The sequence below is a fragment of the Chiloscyllium punctatum genome, chromosome 26, assembly GCF_047496795.1.
Source record: "Chiloscyllium punctatum isolate Juve2018m chromosome 26, sChiPun1.3, whole genome shotgun sequence".
Taxonomy (NCBI): Eukaryota; Metazoa; Chordata; class Chondrichthyes; order Orectolobiformes; family Hemiscylliidae; genus Chiloscyllium; species Chiloscyllium punctatum.
In genome coordinates, this window is record NC_092764.1 from 75,606,247 (window position 1) to 75,625,817 (window position 19,571).

Genomic DNA, 19,571 nt, shown 5'->3' on the forward strand with positions numbered 1-19,571 from the left:
GACTTTTCTTCCAACCTACCTATTTTGTTTTATCATTTGTCCTCATAGAGTTTTATGTATTATTCTGGTGATGAGTCACTGGACCCATAATGTTCACTCTGCTTTCTTTCTCCACAAGTCCGGCCAGACCTGCTGAGTTTCTCCAGCTATTTCTGTTTCCTTCCAGATTTTTTTTTTGTGTGTAATCTTATTTGCTGATCTGGTGAAAGACCTTGGAAATGTTTACTACATACAAACAGAATTAGGCCACTCAAGCCCATTCTGCCATTCAATACAATCCTGGCGGACAGAGCACAGCAATGCCTTTTGCCCACCCCATCCCTGTACACTGGTAGTCAGAAATCTATCAATTCCTCCCTCAAGCATATTCAAAATGAGCTTTCATTGTGATAGAGATTACAGTACAGGCACTACATTAATTTATGTTGCTGTTTTAGTAGTGTGCTTGCCATCAGCTGTGTAAGAACTGTGTGAATGCCTCAGGAAAACAAAGTCACTGTAAATAATTCTGATGGCAAATTGGGCATATGGCATCGTCTGGTATGGTACTAGTTTCCACAGGTCAAGAAGATAGCAGGTTCTGTGATGTTTGGCTATACGCCCTGCTGGGTGATGGGTAGAGGGAATGAGGTTCTGAGATGGTGTTTACAATTGGGCTACAGTTGTCTGCAGTTTCTACCTCGGTTTACATTAGCACCATCTATCCGTTATTTTGTGGCTCATTTGGACCTGTCAGTCCGCAGTTTCGCGTATGATTCAATTGGACAATTAATTCCAAACTGCAGTCTGAAGAAAATTTTGTACTGCCAGGACAATTAGATTTGCTGCCTCTCGCTGATCATAGGTTGGGTTTAATGGGTTTAGTTTATCAACTTTAATTTTCTTTGTGCTGCTCTGAAGGCTGAGTCATGGAAAGATTGAGGTGCACCCTGTTGCTGAATAAAGCCAAATTTAGTCCTTGATCTTTGCCCTGTTCAAAGCACATGACCGGGTTATCGGTGGCGCAACTACAAGTGATATTATTGCCCTTTGGTTTGCCACGTACAGTCCATTAAAAACAACAAATAAACAGCAGAGTCAAAGAGCATAGATTAAGAAAGGTTTGTTTAACAAAACAATATTACCAAGGTAAGTTATTGCATTGAAGGTCTTATATTTAATTCAATTTTACATGCATATGCCTTTATGTATTTTATTTCTGCTTGTATCTTTTACTACCACTATCCATCTCTGTTTTTCCCTCTCAAATTTTTTCATTTATTCCTTGCTCTCCTGCTTCCCCAACAACACCCTCCACCCCAATCCAACTTTGCTTTCTCTGTCACAATCTCTGTTTAACTAAAAGACCATAAAGCCATAAGCTGTAGGAGGAGAAGTAGGCCATTCAGCCCATCGGGTTTGCACATTACCTCATTGCAATGTGCTGCATTTCCAATATTACAACACTTCAAAACAACTTCATTTGTTGGAAAGTGCTTGGGCATACCTCAGGTTCCTAAATGGCACTATATAAATTCAAGAGTTTCTCAAGGGCTATTAAGGGTGGGCAATCCAGTGATGAATACAAGCCAGGACTTTGTTACATGTGATATCATTGCCCTTTGGTCTACCACATATAGTCCATTAAAAACAACAAATAAACAGCAGAGTCAAAGAGCATAGATTAAGAAAGGTTTGTTTTTTAACAAAACAATATTACCAAAGGTAAATTATTGCATTGAAGTGAAGGCACAGGACTTACATTTAAATCGGTTTTACATGCATGAATTGATGTATTCAGTGAGATCATGGCTGATCTATAGATGCTTAATCTTCTTCTTTTCTTCTGCTACAGATTTCCAGTTTGCCATTTGCCTACTATTGGTATAAGGCGTGCAAATATTGTAATTTCTCCAGAATGTTTGTCCCTTATGTTTCCTGTGTATTTGAGAATGGGGGCATGGGCCTCGGCTTGACGAATGGTCCAAAAGCTGTCCTGTCAGCCCGAACAATATGGCATCCCACCATTGCATTTAAAAAAAATTCTTAATTTGTTCACAGGAATTGTATATTACTGGGTAGGCCCAGCATTTATTGTCTCCCTTTGTTCCTATCCCGAACTGGGCAGTTAGAAGTCAACCACATTGCTGTCAGTCTGGAGTCACATGTAGGCCAGACCAGGCAAGGTTGACAGATTTCCTATCCAACAAGACATTAGATTTATGATGATCGGGAGCAATTTGGTTGCCGTAGAGCCAACTTTTCCCAGATTTATTGAATTCAGTGCTGTCATTCAAATCTCATGCGTCAGAGGGGGATTTGAACCCATATCCCCTGAACATTAGACTGGGATTCTGGATGACCTGACCTTGACACCATTGCACATGTTCATTCTGTCCAGCAGTGGTGCCGGGCAGAAATCAAGCAGTGGAAATCCTGGCTGATTTTCTTATCCTCTGAGCTTGAGGATGTCATTAAGGTTTCTCCCCTGCCCCCAACTCAAATTGATTTCACCTAACTCTGCATGACACTGATATCTGTTAGTTGGCAGTGCTCAGCACTGCAGCTTCCCTTGTGCATATTCACTGAGTTGTAGGTAACCAAGGAAAACTATTTACCAGTTTATTGACTCCTTGTTAGACCTCCATCTTTGGAAAAGTCGAGTAAGAAGTAAGGAGTGCTCCATCAGATCATTAGAAACCTGTGTAAGACTAGATGGGACGCGACTAACTGTGGAAGAGTCTGCAGAAGATGCTGTGAAGTAACCAAAACTCCATTCCCTCATCTTTCTTCCAGGCTGTTCGGATCATGAAGAGTGTGGTGAAGATGTATGGCAGCTATGAGAACTTTGAGGTGGCCACCGGGGGCGCAATGCTGTCAAAGAGTAAAATATGGACCTGTATCAGAAGTTACATGAGGAAAGAGGGGTGCTCTGGAGAGGTGAGGGAGATGATATGTCGAATATGTCTGAGTCATCATGAAATGTGCATGCCTGCACACAAATATCTGACTGTTTCGTGTGTGTGTGTGTGTCTGTGTGTGTGTGTCTGTCTGTGTCTGTGTGTGTGTGTGTCTGTGTGTGTGTGTGTGTGTGTGTGTGTGTCTGTGTGTGTGTGTGTCTGTGTGTGTCTGCACGTGCATGTTTGCTTTTCCAAACACCAGTTAGTGTGAGTCATACTTTGTCGCTGGTGTTTCTCTTCAATGTGATTCGTTCATCCTCGGCTATGGTATTTCATCATTTAAAGAATTTTAAAAATCATTTCCTGGCTTGTATTCATCACTGGGTTGCCTATCCTTCATAGCCCTTGAGAAACTCCTGAGTTTATATAGTGCCGTTTAGGAACCTGAGATCTGCGAAAGCACTTTACAATGAATGAAGTTGTTTTGAAGTGTTGTACTATTAGAAATGCAGCACATTGCAAGGCCCCACTAAGGGCAATGAGGGCAATGACCTGATAATCTGATCATTTTTTATTTCATCTTTCAAATGATCTCAATTGAGGGATAAGTATTGGTCTGAACCCCTTTACTATTTTAAAGTATTGGTATTGGATCTTTATGAAAGATAGATCCGAAGGACCCTCTGTCTATCATCTCATTTAAAAGGCAGTATCTGCAGAAGTGTACCATTCAGTAGGGCTTCGCTTTGGTGACTTTCTCAAATGGACGCAAAAGATCTCTGTTTTGAAGAAAATCGAGGGAGTCTCCCTTAGAATCACCATCAACATTGAGCCCTCAGTCAACATGTGAGAAAGTTAAAAATCACACAATACCAGGTTGTAGTCCAACAGGTTTATTTGGAAGTACTAGCTTTCAGAGCACTGCTGCTGCATCAGGTAACTGTGGAGTAGGATAATAAGACATAGAATTTATAGAAAAAGGTCACAGTGTCATGCAACTGAAATGATATGTTGAAAAGATGAAGTGATCACCACTATTACATTACTCTTTGGTACTCTGATCTTTTTTTTTATCTCCCTGTTCCCTTTCTCTCGCTTTCCTGCTCTTTAGTGTGAACCTTTCCATGTATAGATTGTCTGCCTCCTTTCATATCACAGCAGTGACTACACTTCAGAAGTTCATTGGTTGTAAAGCAGGTTTATGAAGACACGAGGCTGTGAAAAGTGTTATGTAAACATAAGTTTAAAAAACATCTGAGTTTCTTTCACATTTTCTTTTCCTCTGTTCTGCTTTTGGGCTATCTAAATTTTGTTTTCTATTAACAATGTTTTCTATTGCATTTTGATCTCTTTTTATATCTCCCTGTTCCCTTTCTCTCTACCTTCTCCTTTTATACTCTCAAATTTCCTTTTCAACTCATTCCCTTTGTTGCTCTTACTCATTTGAGCTTTCCCCATTCCTTTTTTTCTTTCCTTTCCTTCCGTCCTGTTCTACCTTAACTCTCAGTTCTTATCTCCTTTTTCATCTCCTTGCTCCATTCTTGCCTTCCTGCATTGCAATATTTCTCTAGTGCCTCAGCTGAATAAGGCATTGTCGATTTAAAGTTGAATCCGGGAGCCCCAGACAAAGCTTCCCTGAGTGCTATGCAGATTCTTTGCTGTATAAGTTACTGTCTGCTATTGTTGAGTTACTGAAGTACGGGGGTGTGTCACAAGTGAATGTCGATGTGTCTTGTTGCTGCAGTTCTGACAATAAAACTGGGAATCTGACGTCAAGCCTAAATGCTGCAGTTTTCCATCATTCTGGTGACAACAAAATCTGCTCAATCTCCTTTCAAGATCAGTTAGTCAGGAGCATCCTGCGTGCAAAAGAATGTGCACATCTGAACTCAGTCACTCTGTGTCTGCCTTTCTTTGTATCATTGTTGCTGAGACTTATTAATCATTATGTACAGATTGTGCACTACAGCTTTTCTGTCATTGGTCTCTTGCCAAGGTGGTCGGTAGCTCTGCTTCTCTGCAACTTTGACCGAGTGCCAGGGAGTATCCACCAGAGAGCAGACAGAAGCAGACAGCTATATTCAACTTTCATCCACCTGGATCTCTGCCTGTGTCTGATTTTTTTAGGCTATTTTGACTGAGTTGAACTTGTGCTCAGTCTAAGGCAGTCTGTATGTGGAACTGCTCTGTGTTTTAATGAACTGCCGTTGTCTCACTGAACTCTATCTGAACCATGAAATTAAATAGCGAGTTTCCCTCTCACCGCTAATCCTGGTAAACCTGTTCTAGCCAGGAGAGAAAATCTTTTTGCTATGTTCATAATGTGGAGTGAACTGAATGCATCTAATTGACTGATAGGGATACTGGAAACTCCATGTATCTATAACTTATCTTTGTAGCTTAAGCCAGCGCCAATCTTTTCGCTAATGTTGGGTCCTCAATCGAAGGTTTGTGTATTCAGTTTCTGTATTGACTGTGATCTAATATAGTTTCTTCCCTTGAAGTGTAACCTGTTCAGTTTGCAATCAGATAACATACTCTGTTAGAGATTCTATGATTGAGACTCAACACCACCTCCCTTGACCCTATATTCACTAACTTAATGATCAACCAGTTTTCTGTCCCAACAACAAAGGTTACCTGGTATGAACAACGTTGTCCCTCTGCCCTCTCAAATATGCTGCAATCACCTGTTTCAAACAGCTTGTTCCACTCTCTTTGTAATCTAGTATCCCATCTCCAATACCATTTCCTCTTCCAGTTCACTGAATGTGTCGTTAACTTCCCTTGTATTTCCTGGAATTCCACATTGAAAGCCCTCCAGTCAGCTTTCTGTTCATCACTGAAATAGTCTGGCCAAATCGCCAATGTGTGACTATAGCACAAGTCCTTCTTGACCTGTCTGCAGCCTTCGATATGGCTGACCACACTACTCTCCTCCAACACCTTCCCACTGTCATGCAACAGGATGGCACTGCTCGTCTAGTCTGATCCAATTGGGCATGGTGGCTCAGTGGTTAGCACTACTGCCTCACACCATCAGGCACCTGGGGTTGATTCACCATTGGGTGACTGTGTGGAGTTTGCACACTCTCCCTGCATCTATGTGGATTTCCTCAAGGTTCTTCAGTCTCCTCCCACAGTCCAAAGATGTGCAAGTTTGGTGGATAGGCCATGCTAACCTGTCTGTAAAGCCCAAAGATGTACAGGCTAGAGGTATTAGCCATAAGAAACGCAGGCTTACAGAGATTGGGTAGGAGTCTGGGTCTGGGTGAGACGTTCTTTGGTATTCGGTATAGACATGATGGACGACATGGCCTCTTTCTGCACTGTAAGACTCTGATTCTATAAAGCATCGATTGCAAACACATCTCTTCCTATTCCTACAGCATTACTATTAGTTTCCCCAAGCCATCCATCCACATTTTCATCTACATACTGTCTTTAGGTGACACCATTTTGAATCAAGAGTGTGGTGCTGAAAAAGCACAGCAGGTCAGGCAACATCCAAGGAGCAGCGAAATCGATGTTTCAGGCAAAAGCCCTTCATCAGGAATGAGGCTGGGAGCCTTGGGGTTGGAGAGATAAATGGGAAGGGATGGGGCTGGGGGAAGATAGTTGAGAGTGCAATAGAGGTGGGGGTAATGGTGATAGATCGGAGAGGAGGGTAGTGCAGATAGGTGGGAAGGAACAGATGGGACAGGTTAAGAGGGCGTTGCTGGACTGGAAGGTTGTAACTGGGATAAGTTGGGAGGAGGGGAAATGAGGAAATTGGTGAAATCTACATTGATGCCTTGGGTTGGAGAGTTCCGAGGCAGAAGATGAGGCATTCTTCCTCCAGGCATTGGCTGGTAAGGGAGTAGTGATGGAGGAGGCCCAGGACCTGCATGTCCTTGTTGGAGTGGAGGGGGAGCTAAAGTGTTCGGTCACGGGACAGTGGGGTTGGTTGGTTGATGCGGGTGTCCCAGCGATATTCTCTGAAGCACTCTGTGTGTAGGTGTCCTGTCTCCCCAATGTAGAGGAGACTGCATTGGGAGCAACGGATGCAGTAAATGATGTGTGGAAGTGCAGATGAAACTTTGATGGATGTGGAAGGCTCCTTTGGGGCCTTGGACGAAGGTGAGGGGGAGGGCGTGGGCACAGGTCTTGCAATTCCTGCGTTGGTAGGTGAAGGTGCAGGGATGGACACCATTTTGAAGCCTAGCACCATGCCCTGCATACTGACAACACCCAGCTCCATCTCACTTTTACCCTTGCTTACTCCTCTATTGTCTACAAATTTTCAGCCAGCTTTCAGCCTGCCATCCCGTGTTGGATGAGCAGAAATCTTCTCCGCTTAGATATTGGGAAGACCAACACCATTGCTTCTGGACTCTGCCACCAACTCCAATCCTTAGTGACGAACCTCATAAGAACAAGGAGCAAGTGTAGGCCATCTGGCCGTTTGAGCCTCCTCCGCCATTCAATAAGATCATGGCTGAGCTTTTCGTGGACTCAGCTCTACTTACAGTCATAGAGTCATAGAGATGTACAGAATGGAAACAGACCCTTTGGTCCAATGCGTCCATGCCGACCAGATATCCTAACTTAATCTAGTCCTATTTGCCAGCACATGGCCCTTATCTCTATTAACGCTTCCTATTCATATACCCATGCAGATGCCTTTTAAATGCTGTAATTGTACCAGCTTCCACCACGTCCTCTGGCAGCTCATTCCATTCTCATACCACCCTTTGAGAGAAAAAGTTGCCCCTTAGGTCCTTTTTATATCTTCACCCCTCACCTGAAACCTATGCCCTCTAGTTCTGGACTCTGCCATCTCAGGGAAAAGACCTTGTCTATTTATCCTATACATGCCCCTCACAATTTTATAAACCTGTATAAGATCACCCCTCAGCCTCTAATGCACCAGGGAAACAGCCCCAGCCTATATAGCCTCTCCCTATATCTCAAACCCACCAACCCTGGCAATGTCCTTGTAAATATTTTCTGAACCCTTTCAAGTTTTACAACATCTTTCCGATAGGAAGGAGACCAGAATTGCATGCAATATTCCAAAAGTGACCTAACCAATGTCATGTACAGCCACAACATGACCTCCCAACTCCTATACTCACTGGTCTAACCAATAAAGGAAAGCGTACCAAATGCCTTCCTCACTATCCTATCCACCTGTGACTCCACTTTCCAGGAACTATGAACCTGCACTCCAAGGTCTCTTTGTTCAGCAACACTCCCCAGGATCTTACCTTTAAATCAGGACCTGCTCTGATTTGCTTTTCCAAAATGCAGCACCTCGCATTTATCTGAATTAAACTCCATCTGCCACTCTTCAGTCCATTGGCCCATCTGATCAAGGTCCTGTTGTAATCTGAGGTAAACTCCTTCACTGTTCACTCCACCTCCAATTTTTGGTGTCATCTGCAAACTTACTAACTATAGCTCCACTTACCTGCACTCTCACTATATCCTTAATTCCTTTATGTTTCTAAAAAAATTCTCTCTTATTTACTGAAATAGTATCAACAGCTTCCCTGGACAAGGAATTCCATAGATTTACAACCCTCTGGGTGAAGAAGTTCCTTCTCAGTTCAGTCTGCTCCCTCTAATTTTGAGGCTATACCCTCTTGTTCTAGTTTCCTTGTGGAAACATCCTCTTTACTTTTATCCTATCTATTCCCCATCATAATTATATATGTTTCCATAACAATCCTCTTCATTCTTCTGAATTCCAATGAATATAATCTCACGCTACTCAGCCTCTCCTCATAAGCCAACCCCCTCAACTCTGGAATTAGCCTAGTGAACCTCCTCAGCATCCCCTCCAGTGCCAGTACATCCTTTCTCGAGTAAGGAGACCAAAACTGCACATAATACTCCAGATGTGGTGTCAGCAGCACCCTATACGGCCGCAACATAACATCCCTGCTTTTAAACTCGATCCGTTTAGCAATGAAGGATAAAATTCCATTTGCCTTCCTAAATACTTGTTGTACCTGCAGACCAACCTTGTGTGCTTCATGCACAAAATCACCCAGGTCCCTCTGCATAGCAGCATGTTACAAGCCTCTCCCTGGCAAATGCCTGAGACTCAATCAGATTGTTTGCAAACTTTGTGCCATACTTGCCCCAGAGGAGAGCTTCTGAACACATATTGAGGCATTTTTATTGCTGTCTATTCCTACTTCCATAGTATTGCATGATTTCACACTCTCTTCAACTCAACTACAATGGAAACTCTCATTCATTTCTTTTTTGTAATCTCTAGACTTGTCTCTTCCAATACATCTCCAATCCTCTAAACTGATTATCCTCTAAAATTGTGCTGTCTCTTCCTAAATTTTACCCATTTACTCACCACCCTTGCTCTCACTAGCATATGTTCACCTAGTCAACATAGAACATAGAACATAGAACAATACAGCACAGAACAGGCCCTTCGGCCCACGATGTTGTGCCGAACTTCTATCCTAGATTAAGCACCCATCCATGTACCTATCCAAATGCCGCTTAAAGGTCGCCAATGAATCTGACTCTACCACTCCCTCGGGCAGCGCATTCCATGCCCCCACCACTCTCTGGGTAAAGAACCCACCCCTGACATCTCCCCTATACCTTCCACCCTTCACCTTAAATTTATGTCCCCTTGTAACACTCTGTTGTACCCGGGGAAAAAGTTTCTGACTGTCTACTCTATCTATTCCTCTGATCATCTTATAAACCTCTATCAAGTCACCCCTCATCCTTCGCCGTTCCAACGAGAAAAGGCCGAGAACTCTCAACCTATCCTCGTACGACCTACTCTCCATTCCAGGCAACATCCTGGTAAATCTTCTCTGCACCCTCTCCAAAGCTTCCACATCTTTCCTAAAGTGAGGCGACCAGAACTGCACACAGTACTCCAAATGTGGCCTAACCAAAGTCCTGTACAGCTGCAACATCACCTCACGACTCTTGAATTCAATCCCTCTGCTAATGAACGATAATACTCCATAGGCCTTCTTACAAACTCTATCCACCTGAGTGGCAACCTTCAAAGATCTATGTACATAGACCCCAAGATCCCTCTGTTCCTCCACCTGACCAAGAACCCTACCATTAACCCTGTATTCCGCATTCTTATTTGTTCTTCCAAAATGGACAACCTCACACTTGGCAGGGTTGAACTCCATCTGCCACTCCTCAGCCCAGCTCTGCATCATATCTAAGTCCCTCTGCAGCCGACAACAGCCCTCCTCACTGTCCACGACTCCACCTATCTTTGTATCATCTGCAAATTTACTGACCCACCCTTCGACTCCCTTATCTAAGTCATTAATAAAAATTACAAACAGCAGAGGACCCAGAACTGATCCCTGCGGAACTCCACTTGTAACTGGACTCCATGCTGAATATTTACCATCTACCACCACTCTCTGACTTCGACCGGTTAGCCAGTTTTCTATCCAATTGGCCAAATTTCCCTCTATCCCATGCCTCCTGACTTTCCGCATAAGCCTACCATGGGGAACCTTATCAAATGCCTTACTAAAATCCATGTACACTACATCCACTGCTCTACCCTCATCCACATGCTTGGTCACCTCCTCGAAGAATTCAATAAGACTTGTAAGGCAAGACCTACCCTTCACAAATCCGTGCTGGCTGTCCCTAATCAAGCAGTGTCTTTCCAGATACTCGTAAATCCTATCCCTCAGTACCCTTTCCATTACTTTGCCTACCACAGAAGTAAGACTAACTGGCCTGTAATTCCCGGGGTTATCCCTATTCCCTTTTTTGAACAGGGGCACAACATTCGCTACTCTCCAGTCCCCTGGTACCACCCCAGTTGCCAGTGAAGACGAGTAGACCAATGAGTAGATTTCAAAATTCTCATAACTGTTTGCAAATTCCTTCATTACCTCTCCCCTCTCTTTTGGATTCTTCCCGTGTTTGAGGACCTGTTTGAGGAATCTTTATGCAAAGGTCAGAAAGAAAGGTTCAATCCTGTTACCCCAACAATAATCTCACAGATACTTAAACCTCCATGAAGAGTCGCCCCACCTCCATTCTAAAGCTTCTTTCACAGTTGGCATAGCTATTAATCACTTGCCTTTTGGCAGATTTCTTCTGTGAATTCATACAATGCTATTTTCTTCAATTAATGTCTCCCCCAAGATCCTTAAAACCAACTGCTAACTCAGCTCACATATTGCTTAACATGGGTTCCCTAAACTCATGTCTTTACAATGTCCTCCTTCCTGAAACGTCTCCAGCCATCTGCTTCTGTAGTTTGTTTTTGTCCACTGATTTCTGATCAACTTGGGACTTCTTCCTGGCCTGGGCTGTTTGGAGATTGCTAATAATTAATACTTCTGTTGTTATGAATGTCTTTCTAAGTTGATCTGCTTTTGGCCTTTCTCCCTCTAACTCTCTCTCTCCCACACACACACACACATTCTTCCTCTCCCACCCCCGTGTCTCTATAGTGGTTTTAAAACTGAAGTCAGCAATGACCTTATAGCAATTATCTCCACATGTAACATCCTGACCATTTAGCTGAAGTCACATAACTTCTAAGAGATTTGGCTTGACAGGCCTGTGAAGGATGAGGTGGATCTGATTGAAGTGTATAAATTCTAATCGGGCTGGACAGACTAGATGCAGGGAGGTGGTTTCTCCCGGTTGGGGAGTTCAGAGCCAGGGACAGAGTCTCAGGATATGGGTTTAGACCATTTCAGACTGAGGTGAGGAAAACTTCCTTCACCCAGAGGATAGCGAACCTGTGGAATTCTGTACCACGGAAGACTAGAGGGGCCAGGCCACTGAATATTTTTAAGAAAGAGGTAGATCTTAAAGGTGTCGAGGTATATGGAGAGACAATGTGAATATGGGACTGAATTAGAGAGACAGCTGAGCTCATTTTGAATGGCACAGGAGGCTCAATGGGTTGAATGGCCTACTCCTGCTCCTAGTTTCTATGCTGTATTTAACTCAAGGTCAGAAAGTCAATTTGAACATTAAAAGAAATTAGGATTTTCTGAAAAATAATGAATTAAAATCTATTTTTCATGCATTTTTGTAGAATCGTAGAATCCCTACAGTGTGGAAACTAACCCTTCAGCTCAACAAGTCCATACAAATCCTCCAAAGAGTATCCCACCCAGACCCATTTTCCCATTACTCTACACTTGCCCCTGACTCATGCACTTAACCTACATATCCCAAATGACTATGGGCAGTTTAGCATGGCCAAATCGCCTAACCTGCACATCTTTGGATGATGGATAGTGAAAGTTAATGAACTTCAACCTGCAGAAATGGACTGAGATCAGATACAAGGGGCTGCCGCACACAAAATAGTGAGTCTCTGAATAAGCCACAAAACACAGAGATGCACATTTTAATGATGGATGGAAGAGTTTGCACCCAAAGATTTGGGTTTTGGCAGAATCGGCCGATGCATCACATCCCACACGACATTCATTAGCAGAGTGAACGGCCAGTTCCTGACTGCTCACTACACTGCATTAACAAGAGGTGTGCAATGAAACCGAGAGACGGCAGGGCAGCAGTAGATGTCCGATTCGTGGCCACTGCCATTGGACGCCTTAAAATGGCGGGGCTCGGACCCGACATAGTGCACCAGTTGGAGGATGCTAAGTATGTGGTGGAATCCCGTCTGCGCTCACCCCTGCCCAGACAGAATTTCACATTGGCCCCAAGGTCCCGTACTTCTTGTGGGAGCCTGTGCCCCACAACCTGAGCCGCCTCCGGAATTTTAGTTTTGTTCCTTCAGGGACGTATCACAGCGAGCCCTGTACAGTCTGCTGCTGCACACCATCTTTTCCCTCATACATCGCCGGACACACTTTGGCGTGCCCATTTGCCACCGGGTGTTGGGGATCCCCAGTGAAGGGCTCTCTACGTGGGAGTCCTCCCCCCTCTCTCTTGGGGATCTGGGGTGGAGGGTGCTGCACGCAGCCGTCCCTTACAACTGCAGATTGCAGTGGTTCACAGACACCCAGCCGAACTGCTTGTTCTGTGGTGCTGTGGAGTCCGTGGACCATGTATGTACGGGGTCTGGGTGTTTGCACTCCCTTTTCAGTTTTGTAGAGAACCTTCTCCTCTGCTTTTGGCTGCACTTCAGTCCCACGCTCCTGATCTTTGGGCACCCAGTGCGGAGGGTGGAGGGTAGGTCAGAGGATCTCCACGTGGGTCTGCTCCTGGGACTGGCCATAAACAGGTCCAGGCAGCGGGCCGTGGAGGGGGCCGTTATGGCTAATTGCCTGCCCCTCTTGCTGCGGCTATGTCTGAGCCCGGGTGTCTCTGGAGAAGGAGCTGTACAGGGAGAGGTGGGCACCACAGGAAGTGGAGTGTCTTGTTTCCCCCTCCAACTCTATTTTGATTTAATCCCTGCCTTCCCCTTCACGTTTTTGATCATGCTGCATTACCTTTTGATGAGAAGGGCATCGCTTGTCATTGGGTTGTCACCCGGGTGTTTCCTTTCTTCCTGGTGGTGACATACAAATAAAGATTTAAACACCTGTTGTTCTTCACTATGTCCTACACCTGCACACACACGACATGGGTCCTGGGGAACAATAAGCATTTCTGCAGTTAGATGGTAGTGTGGGGGTAAGAAGAGAAAAAAAGTGACCGAGAGAGCATCCACCCACCCCCCAACGCTCCTTGTCCAGGGAAGGGATGTCCCGAGCATGTTTGTCAGGTCCCAGCTGACTGGTGTCTTATTCACGTTTCCAAATAATATTAACATATTATAAATATTCCCTTCCCTTCTCTTTAATCCAGCTTCCCTTTAATATGACTTGCGTCAGTCACTCCCAAATTATCCACTTCCACTCTTGGTGTGAAGACGTTGCTTCAGTATTGGATTTCTTGCTGTCTCTTTCTTTAATATTAGGAAGTGCTGTCATTGTTGCAATTATAGGAAAGGTGGCAGCCAATTTTTGTGTAGCAAGATCCCAAAATAGCAATGAGATAATGACCAGCTGATTTGGTTTGGTGCTGTTGAGGGCAAAGACAGGCCTAAATACAGGACCAGAAGTTTGCTGCGATTAGTTATATCATGAAGACAGTAGTTGGAAGTTAGTAGTTTCAGGATCCATAGTCAGTGACACTACTGATGATGGAATGTTGTTCTGCTGTTTGTCTCGGGCCAGGTATATAAGGAGTGATCACTTTTTTAATCCATTTGTGTGACATGATTGTCACCGACTGGGCCAGAATTTATTGCCAGTCTCTTGGCAAGCTGCCTTCTTGAACTACTGAGTCCATGTGCTGGAGGTAGACCCTGAGGGAGGGCTCCTCTGTAAACACTGACATCCTCTTAAAAACGGATGTGCGACATTCCTGGGAGTGCATCCGTATTTCCAGGGGATTTGGGTGTGTGAGAGAATTTACAGAGGGTTTCCGGCAGTGCCAGAGGAGTGGGAGTGTGCTAGCATTTGCAGGAGATCCTCAAGAATGTGACAGCATTGAAAGGGGGTCTCCCGCAAGTGTGTCAGTATTTACAGGAAGTCCCTAGAAATATTTCACTCTTTAGAGTTGCATCAGGATTTTGCCCCAGGAGTTGTGGGGAACTCTACAAATAATGAGACATCAGCCCTTTTTAATTCCTGACACACATCCAGAGACCCCTATCAATACTGTCCTACTCCTCAAATCCTCTGTTAAGAGGTGACACACCTTGCAGGGATTCCCTTTAAATGCGAATACATTTTTGGAGTCTCCCTGTTAAAAGTGACACATCCCTCAAGACCCCTTGTAAATACTGTCCCACTTCCAGGGATCAATATTCCCTCTATTTTTTTTCCATCCATCTGCAGAATGATTTTTTTTTGTGTACATCAATATTAAGGTAATGTACTGATGTACAACACCATAGAAACAAGAAAACCCTTTGCCTTTGGTAAGACCTGGCTGTTAACAGTATATGCTGCAACTATCTTCAGAGACTTACTCAAACCAACACAAGCTCACTATACCCTATCAAATGTAGATGAATTCAAATTTACTATCAATGCTCACTAGTTGACAGTATGATGGTGTGAAAACTTCTGGAAATTCAGGGTGTACAAAAGGAAGATGGGTGGAATGGTGGTTCAATGGTTAGCCTTGCTGCCTCACAGTGCCAGAGACCTGTGTTCGATTCCAGCCTCAGGTGACTGTGTGGAGTTTGCACATTTTCCCTGTGGCTGTGGGTTTCTTGTGGGTGCATAGGTTTCCTCTCACAATCCACAGATGTGCAGGTTAGGTGAATTGGCCAAGTTAAATTGCCCCATAGTGTTCAGGGATGTGTAGGTTAGGTGCATTAGTCAGGGTATATGTAAGTAATAGGGTGGGGGAAATGGGTCTGAGTGGGATGCTCTTTGGAGGGTCCGTGTGGACTTGTTGGGCCAAATGGTCTATTTCCACACTGTACAGTTTCTTTGATTTATATATTCTATACTTATTCTATATTTATACCCTATCCCTATAACCCCGCATTACCACAGACAATCTGCATAACCTGTGCATCTTTTGACTGTGGGAAAAAAACCCATGCAGACACAGGAAGAATGTGCAAACTCCGCGCAGTCACCCAAGGCTGGAATCAAACACAGGTCCTTGGCACTGTGAGGCAGCAGTGCTAACCACTGAGCCACCATGTTGTTTTTCACCACATCAGGAGATCCCAAGATGCTTTACAGCCAGTGGATTGCAGCTGTCCCTCATTTAGTATTCCTGTGACTAGGAAAATCTCTATCCCATGAGGAGATATGTAATAAGGGTGTGCCATGATTCAGACCTGAAATTTTTACATTGAAAGCCTATTGGTTGCTTTGAACCTGAGTGGCCCCAAAATGCTTTTAATAACTGACCTCCTAATTTTCAGATGCCATCTCCAGCTTCACTGCCTGTCCTTCCTTGCCCATCTTCCCACACTCATTACCTCCCTCCTCATCAACCCTGCCATCTGCCACTTATCTCCTGCTTGCTGCCTCTTTTTTCTAGTTGATGCCACCCATTTGCCATATCTCTTGACCAGAGCGCATTCTGTAAATCTTCACATCTCGCTGGGGTAATATTAAAATTGAGCCAAATAAAAAGTTGGGCCAAATTTTGCTTTAGGAGAACATTATGTCAAACCTTGGAGTTCACAAGCCCTCAGAGAGAGCTCACTGGTTCACAATGAGTCTCACAAATATCCCAACTCTTCACATGGTGTCTTGTTTCCTCTACACTCTCCCACTTCCATCCCACTGTCTCTCCTTGCACTATTATTGGGTAAGCTGCCATCCAGTCTACTGTTACTGTGTGGTTTGGTCGGCCACATTGACTGGAATTAAGGCATCAGTGGACTTTTGTGCAGGACGTGTGTGTATATGGTATTAATACACGTGACAACTTAGTGTATGACCAATCAGTAATCAGCTGAAAGGGAAGGTAGCCAGGAATCCCATCATCACCCCTCGTTACAGTAGAAATACAGACACACTCCCAGAGAACCCCATAAATGCTGACAACTCATGAGGACTTCCTGATAGAGATCCCGAGTGTACCCCATTCACTATCTCTTCCCGATGAAGAGAGAAGGATCTCTGGGAAGGAGATAGAACAAAGAACAATATAGCACGGTACAGACCCTTTGGACCACAATGTTGTGCCGAGCATTTATCTTAATCTAAGATCAACCTTACCTACACACCCCAGTTTTCTGCCAACCGTGTGCTTGTCCAGCAGTTACTTAAATGTCCCTAATGTCTCTGAATCTACCACCACAGCTGGCAGTGCATTCCACGCACCCACACTCTCTGCGTAAAGAACCAACCTTTGACATCTCCCCTATATCTTCCTCCAATAAACCTTAAAATTATGACCCCTCATGCCAGCCATTTCTGCCCTGGGGAAAAGTGTCTGGCGATCCACTCTGTGTCTCTCGTTGCCTTGTATACTTCTATCAAGTCACCTCTCTTTCTTCTTCCCTCCACTGTGAAAAGTCCTAACTCACTCAACCTCTCTTCATAATTCTACACTTCCATTCCAGGCAGCACCTTGGTAAATCTCCCCCTACACCCTCTCTAAAGCATCAACATCCTTCCTATAATGAGGCGACCATAGAGACTGTTATGGGTGAGATCAGTGGTCAAGAGTGGGATGAAAGATATTTTCATCAGGAAATGAGAGGCAGAATGGATACAGAAGAAGCAATTTAAGGGTCAAGGCAGTGACAGCAAAAGCCTTCATCTGACCTTCCTCCATTTTTGTGACATTTGTATTGTCCAGTTGGGAATTCAGAACCAAAGATTACATTCTAAGCAAAGGTCAAACCAACCTTCCAGAAGGACATAGCCAGCGGATCACAAAGCTTACGGAATTGGATATTTTAAATTTATCCCTGGAGAGTTGCTCTAAGAATAGATGTTACTGATGATCAGTAACTCTGTACAATAATTGACATGAGTGATTAAACTCTCCTGTTTTAAGTTAGTAGTCAGCTGACCTGACAAGCCAGTAAAATCATTGTTTCAAAATCAATTATTGGCGATGGAATAGTTCCAGAATCTTAGGACGCTGACTATCCTGAAGTTTCACTCCTTTTCTTCAATTGCATTTGAATGCCGCTGCCCCCATCCATGTGCCTTTAGAAGACCCCTCCCTGCCTCAATAGAAAAGTGTACCTCAGCATTTGGCTGCATTTCTGTGCCCTATCCCTGCCAGTTCTCCTTGGCCAGTCTGTGCTGATCCATTAATTGTTTCCATATCTTAATCGATCTGAAGCAGATCTTTCTTGCGGAACTGAGTACTGAGTGCTCACTCTCTGCCTGTTCTCAGCTATAAAGAATTAACCGCTTCCTTGCCACCAGAAAAAGGACGTTGATGGTAGAATTGTTCTGAATAAATATGATTAATTTACTCACATATTTGAATAACTATTCCCTCATATTTTTCCCCTTGTGAAAGATCCAATCGTACTATTTACAAAGGATTGAGCTCTCTTGCGATCTTGGTCGAAATTTAACGAGCACAGAGGTGATGAATAAGCAGAAACTGAGCACTTCTCAGAATGAGTCTTTTGGATGAACTGAAGTTTATAGAGAATGTAATATGGGACCTGTAAAGAGTTGGAATAGTCATGGCTGCAGACGATGGAAAGACATGGAAAAAGCAGCAGATAGAGTAATAGAGTTGTACAGCATGGAAACAGGCCCTTCGGTCCAACTCATCCCACTGACCAGATATCTAAACTATTCTAATCCCACTTGCCAGCATTTGGCCCAGATCCCTTTAAACCCTTCCTGTTCATGTATCCACCCAGATGCCTTTTAAATGTTGTAATCGTACCAGCCTCTACCATTTTCTCTGGCAGCTCATTCCGTCCATGCACCACCCTCTGTGTGAAAAAGTTACCCCTTAGTCCCTTTTAAATCTGCAAGAGCAGATCTGAGCATCATTACAGAATTAACAGTGGATGGTCTTTGCAATGGAGAGGACGTGGGGCCTGAAAGTCAACTCAGTGTCAAGTAGCAGTTGGAGATTGCGTCTCATTCAGCCTGAGATAATGATAGGGATGGAATTACTGGTGAGGGAGCTGGGTTTGCTGCACATACCAGAATTAATGGTCACTGTTTTAGCAATGGAGATCTGTGGAGAAACTGTTTCTTCAGCAAGGACCAGATGTTGGATGAACAATCTTCCAACAAATGCTATGAAAAGGGGAGCATTACCAACACACACATGGACGCTGATGGAGGACGCCTTCGAGGCAAAGCATGTAGGTAAGGATGAAGAGGGAACCGAAGATAAATTCTTGAAGGATTTATCTTGCAGGAAAATGAATCATTGCTGGAATTACTCTGGCTGTGAGTGCACTCAAACAAGGCTGGGTTGTAATTCCCGTATGAATTTTTTCCACAACCCTACCATACCTTCCTCCTTTACAATGCCTTTTAAAACCTACCTGTTTGAACAAACTTTTGGTCATCTGCCATAAAACAGCTTTATGCAGCTTAGTGTTTGTTTTGTAATGCCTCTATATAAAGGAAATGTTATTCCTTTATTATGTAAGTCGCACTTTTGTTTGCTGTTACCCAAAATCTAACGCAGATGATTGGGGTAGCTGTCTCCTTGTTGTTTGTGAGAGCTTCCTACATTCCTGTGGGTGACAAGAAGTCACCAATACTTCACCGGCTGTAACCTTAGTGCATCCTGAGGTGGTGACAGGGAATGCAGTTCTTTCTTTCATTGAAGCAGATGGCAGAGGCAGGTTCCAGAAGAAGGGATTGAGTGAAAAGCATGCAGGCATGGTTAAAAGGGACACTCTTTCTGAGCATGTTGATGAGTTCCTCTGTATTAAATGGTTGCCTGACTGGAATGCTCTCTCTCTCTCTCTCTCTCTCTGCAGGTTGTGGTGCGGCTCAGTGAGGACCTTCTGTCTCAGGCGGTGATGATGGTGGAGAACTGCCGGCCCACACTGACGATTAACCTTGCAGGGGCTCGTCAGTACTGGCTGGAGGGAATGTTACGCCATGAGATAGGTCAGTTTTACAAGTGACTCAGTAGGATTGAAAGCGAATTTTGGATTTTATGGTCTCCCCCACACAGCTTATCTTTCTGCCCTTTCTCTTGAAGAATCCTAACGATATACCGGGCCCTATCAGCTCCCATCTGTCCTTTGCTTTTGAACTCTCCGTGTGAGTCTGGGTGTTT

The 19,571-nt window shown here is 44.1% G+C and overlaps 1 protein-coding gene across 7 annotated transcripts in view; it reads left to right on the forward strand.

Moving 5' to 3' along the window:
* Positions 1-19,571, forward strand: part of LOC140453182 (microtubule-associated tyrosine carboxypeptidase 1-like) — a 44,306-nt gene that overhangs the window by 14,305 nt on the left and 10,430 nt on the right. For 6 of the 7 annotated variants that reach the window (XM_072547676.1, XM_072547679.1, XM_072547675.1 and 3 more), the window contains 2 exons: positions 2,776-2,919; positions 19,267-19,399. In XM_072547676.1, coding sequence (XP_072403777.1) covers positions 2,776-2,919; positions 19,267-19,399 — 277 coding nt within the window. The remainder of the gene's footprint in view (positions 1-2,775; positions 2,920-19,266; positions 19,400-19,571) is intronic. The other variant, XM_072547677.1, reaches the window with a different exon arrangement.